General features: G+C 35.1%; 5 protein-coding genes and 1 pseudogene across 5 annotated transcripts; all 6 read right to left on the reverse strand.

The window, feature by feature from the left end:
- Positions 1-843: 843 nt before the first annotated feature.
- Positions 844-3128, reverse strand: LOC141678427 (uncharacterized). Its single transcript, XM_074484745.1, has 3 exons — positions 2199-3128; positions 1417-2001; positions 844-1194 (listed from the first exon to the last, which is right to left on the reverse strand). Exons 1-3 carry the CDS (start codon positions 2823-2825, stop codon positions 1123-1125), a joined length of 1284 nt encoding a protein of 427 aa, XP_074340846.1. The 5' UTR covers positions 2826-3128; the 3' UTR covers positions 844-1122.
- Positions 3129-9579: 6451 nt separating this feature from the next.
- Positions 9580-10107, reverse strand: LOC141677701 (uncharacterized). The gene has a single exon (XM_074483740.1). It carries the CDS (start codon positions 10105-10107, stop codon positions 9580-9582), a length of 528 nt encoding a protein of 175 aa, XP_074339841.1.
- A 1348-nt stretch (positions 10108-11455) lies between these two features.
- On the reverse strand, positions 11456-14434 carry LOC141677703 (cysteine-rich receptor-like protein kinase 2; annotated as a pseudogene).
- Positions 14435-15486: 1052 nt separating this feature from the next.
- Positions 15487-18396, reverse strand: LOC141677705 (cysteine-rich receptor-like protein kinase 2). Its single transcript, XM_074483742.1, has 8 exons — positions 18032-18396; positions 17471-17877; positions 17101-17220; positions 16852-16979; positions 16568-16778; positions 16237-16471; positions 16006-16156; positions 15487-15924 (listed from the first exon to the last, which is right to left on the reverse strand). Exons 1-8 carry the CDS (start codon positions 18391-18393, stop codon positions 15721-15723), a joined length of 1818 nt encoding a protein of 605 aa, XP_074339843.1. The 5' UTR covers positions 18394-18396; the 3' UTR covers positions 15487-15720.
- Positions 18397-19439: 1043 nt separating this feature from the next.
- Positions 19440-21072, reverse strand: LOC141676774 (uncharacterized). Its single transcript, XM_074482487.1, has 2 exons — positions 19749-21072; positions 19440-19678 (listed from the first exon to the last, which is right to left on the reverse strand). The coding sequence occupies exons 1-2, from the start codon at positions 20304-20306 to the stop codon at positions 19604-19606; spliced, it is 633 nt and encodes a 210-aa protein (XP_074338588.1). The 5' UTR covers positions 20307-21072; the 3' UTR covers positions 19440-19603.
- Positions 20453-21236, reverse strand: LOC141677706 (uncharacterized). Its single transcript, XM_074483743.1, has 2 exons — positions 20622-21236; positions 20453-20518 (listed from the first exon to the last, which is right to left on the reverse strand). Exons 1-2 carry the CDS (start codon positions 21234-21236, stop codon positions 20453-20455), a joined length of 681 nt encoding a protein of 226 aa, XP_074339844.1.
- Between the last annotated feature and the right edge of the window lie 232 nt (positions 21237-21468).

Genomic DNA, 21468 nt, shown 5'->3' on the forward strand with positions numbered 1-21468 from the left:
GACACGAGAGTACTAACTAACGACGGTTATAATCATTTGTCCGCTATAATTTTTGGCAAAAATTTAATACCGAATTTTTTTTGTGAATCCGGGAGCCTATCCGTTTGTCCTCGTTTAATTGACACTTACAAATTTTACGATATTTTATCACAATTGATTGACATGACCGACTCGTTAAAAACTATTTCAATATGTTCTTTAAAAAACTTTTATTACAGTTAAAATTTATGGTACTACGAACCAAAATGAACTTTTTTTTCGCATTACTGAAACCGTTTCTTCGTAAAACCAAAACTTCTTTCAAACAAAATTATAATCTTATTATAAGTTGCCAGCTAGATGGTTTCGATCTTATAAACAAATTCAAAGCTAGATGTAACAAGTGTGGTCAGATATATACAGACTGGTGAACATGGGACTAGTGTTTTACAATCTGTTGATACAAATTTCAACGATCATGTAACTGAGGAAGAATGGAGTTAGATAGCAAACCGCATGCGCGGTTTGGTTTGTGGTTTGAGGAAAAAACCGCACCGCCCGCACCGCGCTCACCCCCAGAAGCCCTGCTATGTTCACAAAGTTGGCTGTATCCATCTGAAGGTAAACGAATAGATATCTGCATACCTGCAATGTTCTCTTTCTTTCATTTTGAATCACATTTAGGATATATGTAAATAATTCCTTTTTTTATTGTAGCTACTAGACGTGAAGAACAGGATGATCATTTGGTAACAGACCTTGAGTCATTAGTTGTTAGGGCAAATACTACTGCTCAAAATCATAGTTCAACTTAACTTCTTCATTTGATCCAATAATTATGTCAACCTTTCACAAATGCTTGAATGTATGCACTGAGTGCCAATTTTTTATCAAAGCGTTGGTGATGAAAGCGGGGAAATATGAAATTCATTTCCTGATAACAATAATGTCTAGTTTGTATATGAGATTACACATATTCTGGAGATATAGCAGATATAAGAGAAGTTTGTAGCTGTAATCAGCAGTTCTTCTGGATAATATTTCACACTTTTGAGCTTAAAACGACTGTCATCTAAAAAAGGCGGAGTAGAGATGACAGCTGAGTAGAGATGACAGCTTGCAGGAGAAAACCTTCTGCTGGTTTCATGATATATTGTAGTAAAAATAGGTAAAAACTGACGTCGAGTACACACAAGCTTTCAGAATTCTTAATGCCTGCAAAATAACAGTCAGATGTAGTAGTTTTAGTAGTAGAATTAGTAGTAGTAGTAGTAGTAGTAGTAGTAGTAGTAGTAGTAGTAGTAGTAGTAGTAGTAGTAGTTTTAGTAGTAGAATTAGTAGTAGTAGTAGTAGTAGCAGTAGCAGTAGTAGTAGTAGTAGCAGCAGCAGTAGGAGTAGTAGTTGATGATATGTTTTCAAAAATTGCAAATAACTCACCTCCATGGGGCCAATGGACACCATCATATGCTCAACATCACTTACTGGAACTTTCAGCAAGTCGAGTGCAGAAATGCTCGAGGTAGAAGAATATGGGGTCACAACCAAATCATCTGTTACCATAAACTTTGCAGGTTTTGAAACAAATCCACCTCTTGCTATTGGTGGATGTTCTAGAGCCTTGCAAATAGATTCTGGAGCGACTATAGGATAGAGTAACTTATATTTGAGATCCAGAGACTTAACCAGCTTATCTACATTCAGAACATCAATGCCCTGATATAATTTATCTAGACTCCCAGGATTAGAGTTATAACCAGAAAGTAGTAACACACTTCCTAATGGGATGGCTAGTATGCTGAAGAGAAAATCGACAAAATCTTCTTCTACTAGGGCAAATAGTACCTTCTTAATGGAACTTTGTATCATTAGTTTAATAGTCATTACCTTGCATGTGCTTAAGCCAGAGTATGACAGAGAGATACCGCATCCAGAATTCTTCATGTCAGAAAGTCCGATGGTATCCATTACAAGATCAGTCATCGGAGTCTTGGATATCAAAGATAATTTCAGCAAATATGTGATCTGGACAAGAAATGCCGAGGAAAATTTTAGTGAAGTGCCAAAATGTTGAAAAAAGACAGAACATAGAGATAGAGACTGTTTTTAGCTGTATTCTACTCTCAAGTACCAAGTAACCAAGTAAGTCATTATGCTTATAAGACCTAAATCTGACAGAATTTTGATGTTGTGGAGAATAAATTATGTTCTAAAATTCTTACCTCCTTCAAACCAAAAGATACCCATAAGGATTTAATATTTTTCATGTCTTTGATACCAAGATTATTGATGATAGAAAGACTTTCTGCCACAGAATTTTCGTTAATTTTCAAATCATCAGTGATAATGAAAGATGCTGATTCAGAGACAAAAATGCCTTCATATCCTCCTGCTGCAATGCTTGAATCTTCCATTGCTCTAATCTTCCATTCCATCAACTTCCCGCAACTGCATCTAGTATTCTCTTTAGTACTCAAACCACTGCAACAGTTTCGACATAAAAAGTACCTGACTGGCTCTGAGTCCTCTACATTAATCTTTAGTCTCTTGCACAAATCCTCGCGTAGATTCTTTGGGGTAATCAACATATCCTTGCATTGATCACTAGACAAATACTTTGCCTCAATGTTCACAACACTTTGATACAACGTCTGCAAGCACCCGACCTTCACCTTATCAGGAGGGCCGTCTGGACATGCATTAGCTAGCCTGATGATTGTTGCCATAGGCAAAGTTAAGAAGCTTAAGAGAATGTCAACAAAATCACCACCTGCTTCAACAAAAACTAATTTGTTTTTCTCCTTGTCAACCAGAGCTCTCACACTCACCTTTTGTTGTGTTTGCTCCATAGTGATAGTAGAATAAATAATGAAGCACAAAATCAGATCACAATACAAAATTTATATAGGAGACTCATGAGAATTCGAAGAGGATGTTCTGCAGAGTTCCAAAAAAATTATAAAGCCTTCGTTTAGATGCATTGAACTTATAAACGCGGAACACTTCATAAGTATTGTCAAAATAGGCAAATATTATTTATTTCTCAAACCCTTACATAATACATAGCTTAGAACCCCGTTGGGGTTACTACTCACTATTCATTACTAGTACTCTCTGGAATTAAGAAAGAGTTTTCGTTGTAAGAATACAAGATACCCATTCCTAAAACTTAACTCCCCTTTTATAGAGTAAGGAAGAGATTCTATTACAAGACTAGTCGTCTTCTAATAATTCATAAAGTAGATGCTATCTGCTTTCCATAAAGTAGATGTCTTCTGCTTTTCATAAAGTAGATGCCTTCTGTTTTTCATAAAGTAGATGCCTTCTGCTTTTCATAAAGTAGATTCCTTACCTTTTCAAAAAGATAAGATGCTTCATTAAAAACGTTGTCCTGGTTTTTCTTTGAGCAGTATTCCTGTTTTAGGCAAAAGTCCTTTGTCTTTTTCTGAAGTGGAGGGGTCGTCAGTAGTGGGAGGTCCACTGTTGTATGCGACAACCTTATCTTTTGCTTTGGTAGTTGTCTTTTTCTCCTCAGAGCTTTGACAGAAAGAGCAGAGTAGTTCAGCACTAAATTCTGCTTTCTTTATTATTCGGTTTATGTCCCTACACAAAGGTGGATAGTGGGCACCGAACATTTCTCTTCCATTCATCATTTTCTTCTGAATTTTTGAAAGAGCATCTTTTTCATCAGCGGTCATCTTTTGATGAGACTGTGAAGTAATCAAGCAATTATCGGTTGCATAATTGATCTTGATCTTTTCCTCTTTGCTAAGACTGAGGACTTTTTCCAGTATGCTAGCATATTTGTGAAATGCTAACTTTTGCAGGTCTTCTTTCTTCAGGGAAACCAACATGGATTTACTAGGGTTGTAAAACTTCTCTTTTACTATCCCGATTTGAATATAGTGAAAAGGTTTCACTAATCCATAGTCCTCATCGCAGAATGGAACTGTAGACTGAATCTTGACAAATATCTCTTTGTCTGAATTCTTCAAGCACTTAGTCCTGAACTTCTTGATAGCTTCTCTAATTCCTTTTGGGAATTCAGATAGTTCTAACAGATTTTTTGATGGATAGATGGTGCTAACCAATCCATTTACAAAAGCTTCATAAATCATTTCCTTATTTGCATTTGGATAATAATTAAAATAGCTAATGTTATTTTTGTCACTTATGAAAAACCTGTGTTCCACGAAGTATTCTTCAGTTGCAGTTCTTCCTAATTCATAGAAATACTGAAAGCTGTCGTAAATGGTGTCACCGTTATCTTCTTCAAGGTTGAAGATAGAACTGTCAGTTGACTTCATACCTAGAACTGTCATTGGTTTGTCAGTTCTTTTTAAAGCTTGTTGATAAGTGGGCTTTAATCCTTCAGCCGTGTTGATTAGCTGAATTGGTGGTTTCATCATTTCTGTAGTGTAAAGATTTGCTGAAACCCTCGCTTCTTGAAAGTTTTTGAACTTCTTGTGAGAGACACCTGAAATTCCTGAAACTGCCTTTGAAGCAATGCTCCATTCTTTGTAAATACCGGGATTTGGACCGTTATAAACAACATAGAAATTTTTAGAACCTAAAGCTCTAATATCCTCTTGCGAGGTAGCTAAAGATTGCTCTTTAGTCTTTGCAGGGATTTGAATTCCCCCGTTAGGTCTTAGATTTAAATCTAAGGGTTGGACTAACGTTGATGAGGTCTGTACCTCTGTTTGAATTTTTGGTAAATTCACAACCTTGAACGGGTTTGGTACGTCTTTACCAGCAACCGTTTGTACTGGACTAGAATCATCTTTGTTCAATTCTGAAGATGGTGATGAAATAATCATTTGTTGTGAGGTAATTTTCTCAGTTTGAATTTTTACCAAATTCACAGGCGTCAACGGATTTGTTGAGCCTTTACCGGTAGCCGTTTGCTCCGGGCTAGTTTGTTCTTCACTCGGAGTTGAGGAAGGTGAACAAATAACCTTTTGTTCTTGAGGAGTATTGAATTTCCTTTCGAACTCTATCTTGGCTCTCACCAAGTGTAGTCTTTCCTGGATAATTGACCATTCTTTTAAAAGAATTGTTTCTTCCAGAAGCAACTTTTCCTTAGCTACTAGCTTATGGGATCTTCAAAGAAAGAAGATTGTTTTTATACCTGCAATGGTATTTGTTTCTTTTGAGAGAAACTTGTGAAGAAGGAAGGTGTTTGTAAATGTTGTGTGATTTGTTTTTCAGTTCCTTCTGTATTTATAGCCAAAAAGCGACCTTGGGTTCCTGTATGAACAGTATTAGCTTTTCATACCTGTTCTTTCTGGAATTCTCTTGTTAAAAAATCTGCTAAGCAGTTTTTAACTCCTTCGATGTGTTCTACATCGAAACTGTAGCGAGATAGCCATTGCTGCCATCTTACTAATCTTCCTTGCTTATTATCTCCCTGTAACTTAATACGAAGAAAATAAGTGAAGTTTCTATTATCAGTCCTAACCAAAAATTTGACCGGAGTTAGATAAATAGAAAATTTGTTAATGATTCTAATGACTGCCAGATATTCTTTTTTATTTGAATGATAGTTTTTCTCGGCATCTTTAAAGCTTCCTGAAGCATATCTACATATTAATTCTTTATCAGAATTAACTGCTTTGAGAACTCCTCCCCAGTATTCACCTGAAGCGTCTGTCTCATTGATAAGCTTGTCATCCGGCTCTGGATGATAGAGTTTTGGGAAACCCTTGAGATTCTTTTTTACCTTACAAATGTAATCAGTATCTGAATCTTTCCATTCCCATGGAATGTCTTTCTTGAGCTTAACCTGCAAAGGTGCACGAATGGCTGCAAGTTTTGGAATATAATCAGATGCATAAGTTAATATACCTAAAAACCTTTGCAACTGTTTTTTGTCTTCAAGTTTGTTCGGAAATTTATTAGTATGTTCCAGAATATAAGCTTGAGGACAGTGCGTTCCTTGATCAATTTCTAACCCTAAGAAATTAATCTTTGTTTTAAAAAGTTGTGCTTTCTTCTTGGATAAAATTATGCCAAGATGTTGACATCTTTTTAGAACTGTTGCTAAATGCCTTAAATGATCATGTTCATTATCACTAAAGATTAGGATATCATCAACATAAACGCAACAAAATGATTCAAATGACCTGAATGCATCCTGCATGTGTCTTTGAAAAATGGAAGGGGCCTGTTTAAGTCTGAATGGCACCACGATCCATTGATAATGTCCTTGGGGACATGTAAATGCTGTCAGTAACTGTGATTCTTCGTCTAGCATCACCTGCCAAAAACCAGATTTACAGTCTAATGAGCTGAACATTTTCTTACCTCGGATAAGGGTGAGAAGTTCATCCTTATTTGGTAGGTTATGGCTGTCTCCTATTGTAGCCTCATTGATTGCTTTATAGTTGACTACCATTCTTTTCTTCCCTCTTCTCTTCTCAGCTTCGTTTTCTACAAGAAATGCTGGAGACATATGAGGTGATTTACTGGGTATGATGATCTTCATATCCAAAAGCTCTTGAATTTGTATGCCAAATTCTTTACGATCTTGTGGGTTGTACTTTATAGGTCGAACCTTGATTACAGTTTTAGGATCTCTGAGCTTGATTGCTGCTTTCATCCATTTCTTAGTCTTTGTAGGATCCAGTGGATTTTCTGAGCAGACAGAGTCTAATAATCCTTCGATTATAGCCTTCTTTTCTATATCAAGAATCAAATTTTTACAAACTTTTAATTCTTTGAATCTTTTAGTAACATCCTTCCCCCTCTGTAAAAGAAGAATTTTATTAGTGCTGATATTAATAGCATCAGGTTTTTTGGTTTTAGAATTCTTTTTCATTGATTCTAGAAAACCTGGAACTCCAACTTTACGAGCTGTTGTTATTTTTCTGATATATACCTCTTGACCTGAAAGGGTTAGTATAATCATTTTTGTATACTGAGTGAACGGTTCATATAATTGGCAAAAATTATTACCAATTAAAAAATCTATTCCAGCTTCCAACAGTAGGAATATGAAATATTTCACCTGCTATCAGTATATTAAGGTCTTTACATACCTTGCTGATTGTAATGGTGCTCCCATTAGCAATTTTAGCTTGTATAGGTCTTTCTGCGTTAATCCAATGTTCTGGTGGAATAACATGCTTACTTGTTATGCAAAGGCTGGAGCCTGTATCAACATAACAATGTAATTCAATCAGTTTATATCCTGTAAATTTTAATTTACCTGAGATATAAATAGAGTTTGGATTAGTGATGTTGGTCATCACTTCTTCTTCTTCAGTCGGATTCTGTGGAAGTTGATTCATTAGAATCTGACTCTATTGGTCCAGGGTCCAATTCTTCAATTGAATATACTTCTTGAGTATCTTCATAAGGGTCTTCAATAGGAATATATCCTAAAGAATAGACTTGTTCTAGCATTTGGACCTTGCCATCATGCTTCTTCCTATTAGGGCATTCATTTGCATAATGTCCTTCTTCGTTACAGATCCAACACCTGCAATTTTTCTTTCCTTTTGGGCAAAACTTTTTCTTATCATTAGAAAATTTCTTGGACGATTTTTTCTTGAAATACTTACCTGGTTTATAAGGCTTTTTCTTCTTGATAAACTTGTAAGTAGTCTTATGTTTATAAGACTTTTTCCTGTAGGGCTTCTTGTAAGAAGATTTCCTACATCCATACTCAAATGGTTTTTCAATAATCTTTTCACAACACTGTTTGCTAAAAGATTTCAACTGCTTTTGTTTCTTTGCTAAATCGCAAATTTTTGAGATTTCCTCTTTAACAATTCTTTGAGCATAGGCTAAACTATACTCTGCTGGACCAGTAGCTTCTAGATTAAATCTTTCTAAAGCTTTTAATCCTACCAGTGAAATTTTGAGGAGATAGTATTTTACATACTTCACATATTCCGCTTGGTCATCTAATTGGTATAGATATTTTTCATAATCACAGAAAAATTGATCTAGGAAACATATATCGCAAAGCTGCATATTAGTGATCCTAGTTCTTGCCTTTTCTTTTATTCTTAATAACTCCTGCAGTTTATCAAAAGCTTGATTAATTCCTAAGAACATAGTATAGATGCCATCTAATACATTTTCAAAGGCTGTAACGGGACTCATGACTGGTTCCCAAGTGGTGTTTTTAATAAAATTATTAATGACACCTAGAGTCTTATGTTCGATCAATAATAAAACTGTGTTCTGATCATCATAAGCGTCTTTGTTAGTCTGAATAATAAGACTAATTTCTTTTGCCCAAGTGTCTATGAGCTCTTTTATGTTTGGCTTTCCGTCAATATTTAAGATATTATTACCAAAAATATTAGAATTTCCTTTAGCCTCAGAATTATTAAAAGGATAGAAATTACCTTTCTTTTTTCTGCTTCCTTCAGGTCTCTTTGTACCTGATGTTTCTCCTGATTCTCTTTTTGGTGAAGAGGATGCTGAAGGAGGTACTGAAGTTTGATGAGTGTTCATCCTGAGGTTTTCTATTTCCTCATCTTCAGAACTATCAACTTCTGTTTCTTGAAGGTCTTCCTGTTCTTCAGAACTGAAACTTTCAATTGTGTTAAGAATGTTGTAATCATTAAAACCAAATAAAGATTTTAATTCACTACTGTCTTCTATTTCTTGGTTGGCTTTAGATTCATCATCTAACTCCATTAACCTGATTGCTTGTTCGAGGACTTTATAGTTGTCATCGTTAACCTGCAATTCTTCTTCTTCTATGTTATCCCAGAAGAATTTTTCTACTATTTTTATGTAATTCATGTTGATTTCTTATCAACATCGAATGACCACGTCATACTGCCAGGATTTTTTCCAGTTCCTAGCTCTTCGTTACCGACACTATAGTTGGGATAACTATATTTCCAGATCCTTGATTTGTGCTCTGGATCTTCATCTGTTGTGATAATTTATTTTCCTTTATGCTGCCTTTCTTTGAGAGCTTCAAGGATTTCATGATTGCAAGGACATTCTTGAATTGTTGCTTTCAATTCAGTAATGATCTTTGCTGCTGCTGCCTCAATGTTATCTGTAACATGGTTAGCATGCTGATTTTTAAGCAACCTAAGGATTTCTCCTATTTGTGGCTTAATATTTTTATCGAAATCTTCTAGTAATTCCTTAATGCTCATCCTAAGATTTTCTTAAGGTCTTCTATGATTTCATTGAACTTGCAGTCAATAACTTCATTATCACACTTAGTGTTTCTAAGTTGTGACAGTTGAACTTCTAATTTTTCAATATTAGTGTTCTGTTTTACTAAGAGCTTTTTTATGTCTCTCAGAATTTCTATTTCCACATTACTCCCCCCTCTCAAAGAAGTAGAAAATCTGTTGAAGATACTAGGTGATTTTGAAAATTTTTCACTGGGATCTTTACTTAGTCCGAAGTAGGACAATAAGTTGTAGATTCCTAGTAAACATCTTCCTGTAATCTGGTTAAGATTATTTGTTGAAGAAACAATAGTGTTAAGGCTATTACTTCCTACAACACCACTGAAGACGTACTTCCTTGGTTCAAGGTCTATTCCTTCATTTAATTTCTTAAACTCTAGAATTTTTCCTTTTTTATAAATATGCGGGTGCATATTAGTATTTAGAACGACTACAGATGATCCAGTTTCTGACATAAATCATCAACTCTTCTGGACATACTATGAAGTAATTCTTTATTAGAGGTATTAGAAGATTCACCAACCTCTAAGGTTCTTCCTCTAAAACTCATTCTAGGTTTTTGTCCTAGAATTGGTTTATTCTTTGCAATATCAATTGCCCAAGAATTATCTAAAGGACTGATATCTGAAAATTGCTTTTCTTCTACAGATCCTATTTCTGAGAATACATCGTCCAATTCGATATATTCATATTTCTTATAGTCAATGCTATGATGACTATTGGTTAAAGCATAAGCAACAACATAAGTTAAGCTAAATACTTTATCTCCTGCATTCATCAGATTATGTCTTTCAAAGTCATGTACGAAAGATAATATCTGATCAAGATTTTTAGTTTCTAAACTAAAACCAAATTTAGGATAGACAGTAAACATGAATTTTTTGTATGCTAAATTACCTCTAGCAGCACCTAAAATACAATCTCTTCGATCATTGATTCTATTGTCTATTAAAGCCATTTTAATAGGAGAATCTATTCCTTCTTGAAATTCTGCTTTAAGCAAAAATTTTATAGCACCTAAGTGAACTACACTGATAGTAGATCTTATCTTAGAGTCTATTTTCAACAAATTTTTGGTTATCTCATCCTTAGTGATTAAAGACAGATAAACTAAACCTGTAGTATCTTTTATATCTACATGCATTTCTTTGGTAGAGATATAATAAAAGATATTGTTTTTCCTTTTAAAACAATTTAACATTGGAATGTTAAATATTTTTTCTTTTCTTAAATCAAGTTTGCTTCTTTTGATTTTAGAAAGAATTTCTTGCTTTACCAAAAAGCTTGCTTGAAAACCTTTTTCATTTTCAGAAAACTCGATTTCCAAATCGTTTTCGTCTTGAGTTTCCTCATGATGTTTTTCTGTTAACAAACTCATTTACGGCCTCTTAATAGGATCATAATTGAGAATTCTTTTAAGAGAAGATATCTCTGTTTCTATTTGCATAGAATATCTTTTATAGAATAGAACTTGTTCAGTTTTAAATTCTTCTAGATCCCAGATAAGAGATCTAATGTTTCTATTGTCTTTTTCACTGACAATCTTTTTAGAAACCTGTAAAAGGTGTTCTAAGTATTGATAGTTATTCATGGAAATCATGGCACTACCAGATATATTTACTAACCATGGATGATTATTGCTACTCATAGAATGATAAGATTTAAAAAGATTTGACACTTATTAAAAATACAGAGTTCTAAACATTTGTATTTGCAGTAAGGTTCAATAATATAATACCTAATTTTGACATACCTGAGTCTTTGTAAGATATGATCCGAGAATTTATTCAATTCTGTAGTTATCCTGATGTTGATTACTCCAAGGATGCACCTGTTTCCCTCAACAGCCACCTGCCTAAACGTTACTTCGCTATGACTTACTCCCTCCAAGATATAATCAAACCTTGATACTGAGGAATTAAATAAACAACAAGGCTCTGATACCAAAATGTGGAACACTTCATAAGTATTGTCAAAATAGGCAAATATTATTTATTTCTCAAACCCTTATATAATACATAGCTTAGAACCCCGTTGGGGTTACTACTCACTATTCATTACTAGTACTCTCTGAAATTAAGAAAGAGTTTTCGTTGTAAGAATACAAGATCTTTGTCATGCATGAATGTAATGCAGAAATATTCATTATGGCTATACAGATTCTTTCAGGCATTAGCTACATCTAACTATCTAAATTTCTCATGCATTTATGCATATGCATCCTTCTGATTTTTTTTAAAGAAATTAACAAGTCAATTAAATGTCCTGAACATTTACATTTATGTTTTGATTTCGGTATCATGAATATATCTGTAAAATTTATAAATTACTTCTCTTGATACAAATATGAGACTCGGTTCATTAATATGGTTATTTGTTTTAATTTGACAAGTATATGTGTTAAAGGGGTGATGTCTATTCCACTTTTTCTAGTAGTGGTTGTCTGTGAGAGGCGAGAATGGCAAATGGAGTTCGTAAAAGTATGTTTAGAGGTCGCGTTCTGTATAGGGATGTGGTTGCTTTCACGTCCACACCATTGTGTAAACTGAGCTGAGCTCAGGGTGATGCTACATCTCGTTTCTTGCGTTTATGGTTTTAATTTGCTTACCTCTCTAAGGTTATTTTGGAAATGACATTACTCGAGTAAGCAAAAATTGAACTATTAAATAGCTTTGTAATCTCCTCAATCTCAGGTAGTTCAAAGGGTATCTATCAAGCCAAACATTGATTCTTAGTACTAAATTCGACCAAAAGGTGGCATGATCGATGGTCTTTGCTCCAACAGAAGTTCATTAGTAAGCAAAACAACAACTTCAGACATTGCTGGCCTTCGAGAAGCTGGCAACTGAGTGCACATTAAGGTAAGATATATAATCTTTCTAACATAGTCACTATCATATTCATTTGGATCCAGTTTCCTGTCAACCAGATCGAGATGCCTGTCATCTTCGTACAACTGCCAGACCTGTGAAATTGTGACATGTAAAGCAGATATAAGAAATACCGAAATAAAACTTGCACATCTCATAAACTGAGTTTGCTTACATGTTCCAGTAGTGAACCGTTGACAGGCTTAATCTTCACATCAGTGCAGTGAAGGCCACTTATAATTTCAAGAACAACAATTCCGAAGCTGTAGGTATCAACTTTCTTAGTCAATTGTCCATGAATTGCATATTCTGGTGCTGTGTAACCTCTGATAGTTGAAATACTTTTAGTACACAATCGAAATTATTATTGAAATGACATAGAAAATAAGAAATTTCAAGTGATTGTTGGTTAACTTACAATGTGCCAGCAAATCTAGTGCTAGTTACATGACTTTGATCCTCACATATGAGTCTTGCCAACCCAAAATCTGCAATTTTGGGTTGAAAACAATCATCAAGTAATATGTTGCTAGATTTGATATCCCTATGTATGATACAGAAATGAAATTCTTCGTGAAGATAAGCAAGCCCCCTCGCTATGCCTAGAATTATGTCAACGCGTTGTTTCCAGGTAAGCGTTCCCTGTTTTTCACCTGCAAAATAGGAACACAGACAAAAGCACTAAAAGGATTGAACATATTTATCAAGGATGTTCACGAGAAGCATCTCGTTTATATGTTTAGGTCAACTTACCGAATAAGAATTTATCAAGGCTTCCGTTTTCCATGTACTCGAAGACAAGAAGTAGCTCTGATCCTTTGCCACTGCATCCAAGTAAACGGATGACATTCCGGTGATGAATTGTACTTATGAGCCTAACTTCACTCTCAAAATCTGTTTTTGCTTTGTTTGAAGTTGGAACATGTTTCTTTACTGCAATTACTTCTCCCTTATTTGTTATGCCCTGTTCATTGACATAACTCAATGACCACATTACATAAACCGGAGTATATCAAATTTCGTTGATTGTAAGTGAGAGATTACCTTGTATACATCTCCAAAACCTCCTTCTCCTATTTTGTAATCTTGGCTAAAACTCTTTGTTGCAGATTTCAAATCTTTGTAACTGTAAATAACTGTACCCTGCAGCTTGGTTATATCACCTAGTATAGTGAAAAAATCCATTATGAGGAAAGAAAGTAAAACATAGACTCATCTATCTTATGTAATCAAAGGTTGATGTTAGCTTGATCGCGATTAGTCACCTCTTTCAGCTTGCTTCGGCTTCCTGACTAACTGATACCATAAAAGCAAAGTGATTATGAGAAAAAGAAAGCATAAACCACCAACAATCGCAATGGCAGAGACTTTTGTGCTGGAACTTCCTGGAATATATCATAATTTTAATGAAATGTGGATTCGTAATAAATTAGTCTTCCAATAAACTGACAGTATCTCAGGGTAGATCACCATTACCTCCTTTTGTGTACGGTGCAATATTAGTTATGTTGTTATCCGCGAAAAAAGAGCTGTCAGAGTATCTGAGAAAGCAACCTGCTTCTACAGAACTTCCACCTGGTTGAGGAAGACATGTTTGCAAGCTAGTATATACCCTTGTCAAGCAATCTCTGCAATCATTTGGGCTTATAGTCTCCACACATTGCGCTGCAGCATACACTGTCGTTGTTGTACCATTACTGAACACTTGTTTTTTTGCTGCTGCAGAGTAATTTGTAATCTTTGGTGTGGCAGCAGCAATATCCGTTAACAATTCTTGTGCTATTGATTTAAAAACAGTCGATGCAGCTGCACTATTATTATAGCTACAAACCAGAATAGGGCTTTCAAATGTTATCTCTGTGTAGAAGTTGTAAATCCCATACCTATATTTATCAACAAGCAAAAACTGTAATGCTTATTTCCCACACCTCTCATCTCAACATAGAAATTTTTTAAAAAAAAACGGGCTGAAAAAAAAAATGTAGAATGCTGATGATCATAAGTTATCTTATGATCAAACTATAAGAAAAAAAAACAGATGAAAGACCTGAGGAAGCATCCTTGGTATATAAAGTGCGCTCCATCCATTGTAGGATCACACTCACGTCTAATTTCAGTTACGCCAGCATCAAAGCAAGCCAAACAATCCACAGTTGAGAGATAGTTCCTGCATTGAGCCATCCCGAACACATCTGTTTCATAAGCTGTCGCAAAGTGTGCATTAGACAGCTGCTTTCTCATGTTCCCTAAGGTCTTGTTAACACTGCTTAAGAAAGTTGACAGGTCCACGGATACTTTAAATGTAGTGCACCGTTCCAGTAGCTCTTCCCCTTGAGAGTCTGCTGCAATTCCTTTCATGATCATCGATACAATCACAAAAGTATAGCCAAACATGATTTTACTCTTCATTGTCATTGCAAGTCCAAACTAGATCCTAATTTGAACCCAAACCAGCCTGGATACTAATGAATTTGTTAATTTCATTAGTTCTTTTTTATAGAGGACTGCGCGATAGCCTAGTTGCAGACGTATGCTGCCCTGTTTAAGAACTGTGCTTGCCTTACAATTACATCATTGTAATGGCTCATCATATTGAAGTCAACTAGTTTTGGCTCATCATTGCAGTTTTGCGATGTCAAAGGTATTTTCTACAGCAAATATTACAAATTAAAGTAATTTTTAATTGCAAAATTTGCAAGATGCAATATTTTAGCCCACAACACAATCTTGTCAACAAATTCTGTATCTGGCGGCGCCAGACAATTTGTCTGATTCAACAAAATTACGAAAGAGACTGTGTTTACTAATGGCCTCTGCAACCCAATATACATATTCTGAAAGTGATGGAAAAGGAAAGAAGAGGTGTTTTAAGAGTGATGAAAAAAGAATAACTGGATTGTAAAATTTATCTGAAGTTTCCACAGTCTGCAACTGAAACTCATTCAAATTCTTGTTTTTCACACTTAATGTTTTTCTAAAGGGTTCTTGATTGCATCCTAAGTACTATAGTTTTAGTTCTATGTCTTCATCGCGTTCTGCCTTTGGTATAGTCGCTTAGTTGACTATACATGTAACGAATGAGGTTAGAGCAGGGAAACTGAGAGTACAAACTAAAAGAAAGAGATGTGTATATCTGGCTTGTTCTTTTGATGTTTCACCTTTAGTAACCTCGAGTATCAAGTTCTTGTACCACTGATTTCAAGAAGAGTCGTGAACGAGGAACAGGACATGCTTGATCTGTCTAAAGACAAAGTCAGGAGGGATCACTGTAATGTACTAAAAACCTTCTCATGATACCAGTACTCCTTTCTAAAAAAAGAGTATCCGACTTTAAATCTGTATTTTCTCGGAGTATGGAAGATTTAATCACTTACTAATGTGAAGATGCAAGAACAGAACAGTATCTCGTGTGAAGTGGCTATTGAAATGAATAAAATTTAAGAAATATTGGGACTGCAACGCCTTGATATCTTCATTTTTCATCATCTTGGATCAACGGATCCTCGATATAAGTTGGAGTTCAGTTTTTGACAGGTTGATCCAACAAACTACGGTGAGAAGCTAATATATGATCCTTTTAACAGATTCTCTATCAAATTCATTTGTATAACAAATTTAGTCAATCTCAGGTAAAAACACTGTCTCTAACAAGCTAACACACTACACCTATTGATATGTAATACCAAGTTTGGCATTCATGCTCAGTGGGATCTTTTCTCCAAGAGAAGTTCACTAGTAAGTAAAACAACAACTTCAGACATTGCTGGCCTCCGAGAAGCTGGCAACTGCGTGCACATTAAGGCAATATATATGATCCTTTTAACAGATTCTCTATCAAATTCATTTGGATCCAGTTTCTGATCCACCAAATCGAGATGTTTGTCATCTTCATACAACTTCCAGGCCTGTGAAATTATGACAAGTGAATCAGACTTGGCTAATATCAAAACTAAAATTTGCATTCAACATAAAAAGAGTTTGCTCACATGTTGAAGTAGTGAACCACTGACAGGACTAATCTTCACATCAGAGCAGTGAAGGCCACTTATAATTTCAAGGACAACAATTCCGAAGCTGAAGGTATCAACTTTCTCAGTCAAGTGTCCATGAACTGCATATTCTGGTGCTGTGTAACCCCTGAAATGTTGAACTACTATTTATTTAAATGACAAATGCATATATTTAAGAATCAGTTAAGTGATCACTGGTTAACTTACAATGTGCCAGCAAATTTACTACTAATTTGATGACTTTGATTCTCACTTGTAAGTCTTGCTAAACCAAAATCTGCAATTTTCGGTTGAAAACCATCATCGAGTAAAATGTTGCTAGATTTGATATCCCTATGTATGATACACAAATGAAATTCTTCATGAAGATAAGCAAGGCCTCTAGCTATGCCAAGAATTATGTCAACGCGTTTTTTCCAGGTAAGAGTCCCTTGTTTCTCACCTGCCAAATTGATCAATATAGTAGAACTAAAGGAAAGAACATATTATCAAGGATGTTTACAAGAACTGTCTCAAGTATATGTTAAGGTGAACTCACCATACAAGAATTTATCAAGACTTCCATTCTCCATGTATTCGAAGACAAGAAGTAGCTCTGATCCTTTGCCACCGCATCCCAATAATCGGATGACATTCCGGTGATGTATACTACTTATGAGCACAACTTCACTCTCAAATTCTTCTTTTGCTTTGCTTGAAGTTAGAGTGTGTTTCTTTACTGCAACTACATCTCCATTGTTCATTATGCCCTGTTCATCGAAATGTCTAAATAACATTCATAGAACATCTATCAAAATTCGATAAATGTAAGTGAGAGATCACCTTGTACACATCTGCAAAACCTCCTTCTCCTATTTTGTAATCTTGGCTAAAACTCTTTGTTGCTAACTTTAAATCTTTAAAACTGTAAATAATCGTACCCTGCAGCTCGGTTACCTGTAATACATTACCTAATTAACAGAAAACAATATGTTAAGAGAATGGTAAGTAAAACATAGACATATTTCTCTTCTGTCAGATGATCTACATATCCATGCAATTAAAGGTTTATGTTGGATTAATCAAGCTCACCATTTTCAGCTACTTTCAGCTTGCAGACTAATTGATACCATAAAAGCAAAGCAATTACAAGGAAAAGAAAGCATAAGCCACCAACAATCCCAATGACAGATTTTTTTGTGCTTGAACTTCCTGGAATATACAAATTCTGTTAGAATAAATTGTATGATCCTGGCAAGGCAAACCCTATCACGGTTTTGCAGACAAAACAACTGTGAACTAGTAATAAAATTAGGCTTCCAATAAACTGACAATTTCGATGAAATGACACAATGGTTTTGAACTGAGATCATCTCTACTAATGTGCATTCCAAAAATAATTTATCGAGATTACAATAAATTAAGCATATACAAGAATAACTCAAGGTAGATCATGTATTACCTCCTTTTATGTATGGTGTAATACTCGTTATGTTGCTATCAGCGAAAAAAGAGCTGTCAGAGTATCTGAGAAAACAACCCGGTTCTACAGAACTTCCCCCTGGTTGAGGAAGACATGTTTGCAAGCTAGTATATACCCTTGTCAAGCAATCTCTGCAATCACTTGGGCTTATAGTCTCCACACATTGCGCTGCAGCATACACTGTCGAGGTTGTGCCACTATTGATCACTTGCCTTTTTGCTGCTGCAGAGTAATCCTTAATCTTTGGTGTGGCAGCAGCAATATCCATTAACAATTCTTGTGCTATTGATTTAAAAACAGTCGATTCAGCTGCACTATTATTGTAGCTACAAACCAGAATAGGGCTTTCAAATGTTATCTCTGTGTAGAAGTTGTAAATCCCATACCTATATTTATAAACAAGCAAAAACTGTAATCCTTATTTCCCACACCTCTCATCTCAACATAGGAATTTCAAAAAAATCGGGCTGAAAAAAAATGCAGAATGCTGATGATCATAAGTTATATGATCAAACTAAAAGAAAAAAACAGATGAAAGACCTGAGGAAGCATCCTTGGTATATAAAGTGCGCTCCATCCATTGTAGGATCACACTTACGTCTAATTTCAGTTACGCCAGCATCAAAGCAAGCCAAACAATCCACAGTTGAGAGGTAGTTCCTGCACTGAGCCATCCCGAACACATTTGTTTCATATGCTGTTGCAAAGTGTACACTAGAAAGCTGTTTTCTCATGTCTCCGAAGGTCTTGTTAACACTGCTTAAGAAAGTTGACAGGTCCACGGATACTTTAAATGTAGTGCACCGTTCCAGTAGCTCTTCCTCTTGAGTGTCTGCTGCAATTCCTTTCATGATCATCGATATGATCAAAAAAGTATGGCCAAGCATGATAGTACTCTTCATTCTCATCCTTCTTAATTGTGCTTTGAAGAAAAAGCAATGAGCCCAGAATCTTGATCAATTTATCAGTTTGCTAGATCAATGATCATTTATATCAATTATCGAAATATCATTATAAGTCCAAACCATCCTGGATACTTAAATAATAGTTAATGTCATTAGTCATTTTTAAGGAACTGTGCTTGCTCAACAGATACATCATTGCAATCATCATATTTAAGTCAACTGGTTTTGCATTTCAAATGTCATAGATATCTGCTACAACAAATTAAACAGATTTTAAGAAATTTATTATTGCAATTTGCAACAATTTTATAATTCCAAGTCAAAGCCAACATGTTTCTCGTTGATGAAGTATTTAGTATAATAAAACCAATTACAGCTTGATATTTTCATTTGACATCATCCTGGATCCTCGATATGTTGGAGTTTGTTTTTAGGAAGATCGATCTAACAAAACTATAGTGAGAGCTTAATATAAGTCCATGATAAGATTGCTGAACTTAATAAGGAATACAGTCACTTGAGCTTATCCTTGCACATCAGTCCATCTTCTCGATCCTTTAGTTGTGGAGTTGAGGAAGACATTGAAGACATGGATGTTGGCAATGTATATTTGAATTTTTATATAAGTTTTTGTGTGTTCTGTCAGTGTTTACGGTGCATGTAACACATACTTCCAATTTCTGCGTATTACCCTACTTGATCAGCTAATGAAATTGTCGACATAAATCCCTGCAAGGATATAAATGTGCTTAATGGTAATTTAAGATATTTGCAGATTTTACGGACACCTGGACAAAGTAATCATCTTCATATATTGACACTCAAAGGTTATGATTATGATTATTTTCTCGTTAACTCTTTCTACATGAGGGCTGGACTAAGTTGCATTACTTGAGGAGTAGATAAAGCTGGAACTTATTTTCTACAGAAGTATCGAATCTCTGGTTTTGTGGCTCGAATGGAGTTCACCTTCAGAGAGGAATGTATAGTGTAAATCAAACTGAGCAAAAAAATAGAGAGAAAAATATCCAATGAGCTATGCTATGAATGTGTAAATAGATGTCTTATATTTATGCTTATATTCATAGGAAGAAATCAATCCTTTACAAAGTGAAATATTTCTCTGCAATCAAAGTTTCCTTCCAATGAATGAAATATCCTATAATGTAGACTTCATATAGATTTGGGCATCCTATTATTTGGTGCTTTAAAAATCTGTTTCTTTGAGGATTTCGGTTAAAGTTGATGCAGAGTTGATAGAAGCTTTCAGAATGCATAACGCCTGCACAAAGAACACCTTGTCATATTTACTACAGTTGTTGATATGTTTTCAAGATTAGCAAATGACTCACCTCCTCCACATTTATGTACTTTAATGTCTCCTGAACTCCAGTAATTGGAACTTGCAATGGCTTGAGGGCGGAAATGCTACATGTAGAAGTTAATGGTGTCACAACCAGATCATCTGTTACCATAAACCTTCCAGGTTTTGAAGCAAAGCCACCTCTTGCTATTGCTGGATGTTCAAGAGCCTTGCAAAAGAAATCTGGAGCAACTATAGGATAGAGTAACTTATACTTGAGATCCCAAGATTTAGCCAGCTTCTCTACATTCAGGTCCTCAATGCTCTTGTACAAATTATCTAGACTCCCTAAATCAGAGTTATCACCTAGAAGTGATAGCACGCTCCCTAGCGGGATGGTTAGTATGCTGAAGAGAAAATCAACAAAATCTTCTTCCACAATAGCAAATAATACCTTTCTATATAGCTTTTCTACAATTAATTCCAATTTCATTGCCTTGTAACTAAAACTTTTCTTAATGCCTGACTTCGACAGAATTACCTCACAACCGGCATGTCTTCTAACAGAAGGGAGATGTTTTCTTGCAGAATTTCCGTTGCTACTCATTACAAGATCAGTCAGAGGAGTCTTGGAAACGATAGATAGTTTCAGCAGATATGTACTCTGGACAAAAGAAACAGATCATATATGATGGTAAGTGCATTATATTGAAAGAGACAGATCATGTGTGTGCGTTTGTCTTCATTTTACTACTAAGTAGTTGCACTCAGCAAACAAGGCTTAACATGGTAAAGTTCCCAATATATGCAAGGTGAAATCTGCAGGGTATTTTACTACAATATATGCAAACAAATATCTAAATTTAGACTGAAATCTGCAGGGATTGTTAATAAAGGGTGAAGTATGTTCTAATAACCTTACCTCTTTTAAACCAAAAGACCTGGACAAAGAATCAATCTTTTTTATGTCTTTGATGCCAAGTTTGCTGAGAATATCAACACTTGCTCTTACAGAATTTTCCCTTATGCACAAATCATCAGTTACAAGAAACGATGCTGATGCAGTAACAAAAACGCCTTCATACTCTCCTGCGGTAATATCTGAATCTTCCTTTACTTCAATCTTCTTATTCATCAGATCTCCACAACTGCACATAGTGTCCTTTTTAGTACTCAAACCACTGCAACAGCCTCGACATAGGAAATAACTGAGTTGCTCTGCATTGTCTATATTAATCTTCAGTTTCTTGCACATAACTTCCGATTGATTCCTCGGGGTAATCAACATATCTTTACACTGATCACCAGATAAATGTACTGGATCAATGTTCAATAAGCTTTGATACAAATTGCACAAGCTTCCAAGCTTTCCCAGAGGAGGTCCATCATGACAGGTATTAATTAGCCTTATAATCTTTGCCATGGGCAATGTCAAGAAGCTTAAAAGAATGTCAACAAAATCTCCACCTGCTTCAACAAAAACTACTTTGTTTTTTACCTTGTCAAGCAGAACTCTCACATTCACCTTTTGTTCCATAATACTAGTATATGAATATCAAATAAGAATTGGGAGTAAAAAATAAGCTGATAATGCAAATTTATATCACAGACACAGACAAAATGTGAATATATATACATTGAACTTATCTGGAATAGAGAAATGTATTGAAAACTTTGTCATGCAATCATGTATTTACATTTAAATTGTTGTTGTGATATACATCCCATCCACCCATCCAACTTCATCATGCATGCATGTATAAACATCT

Source organism: Apium graveolens, chromosome 8 (assembly GCF_009905375.1).
Source record: "Apium graveolens cultivar Ventura chromosome 8, ASM990537v1, whole genome shotgun sequence".
Taxonomy (NCBI): Eukaryota; Viridiplantae; Streptophyta; class Magnoliopsida; order Apiales; family Apiaceae; genus Apium; species Apium graveolens.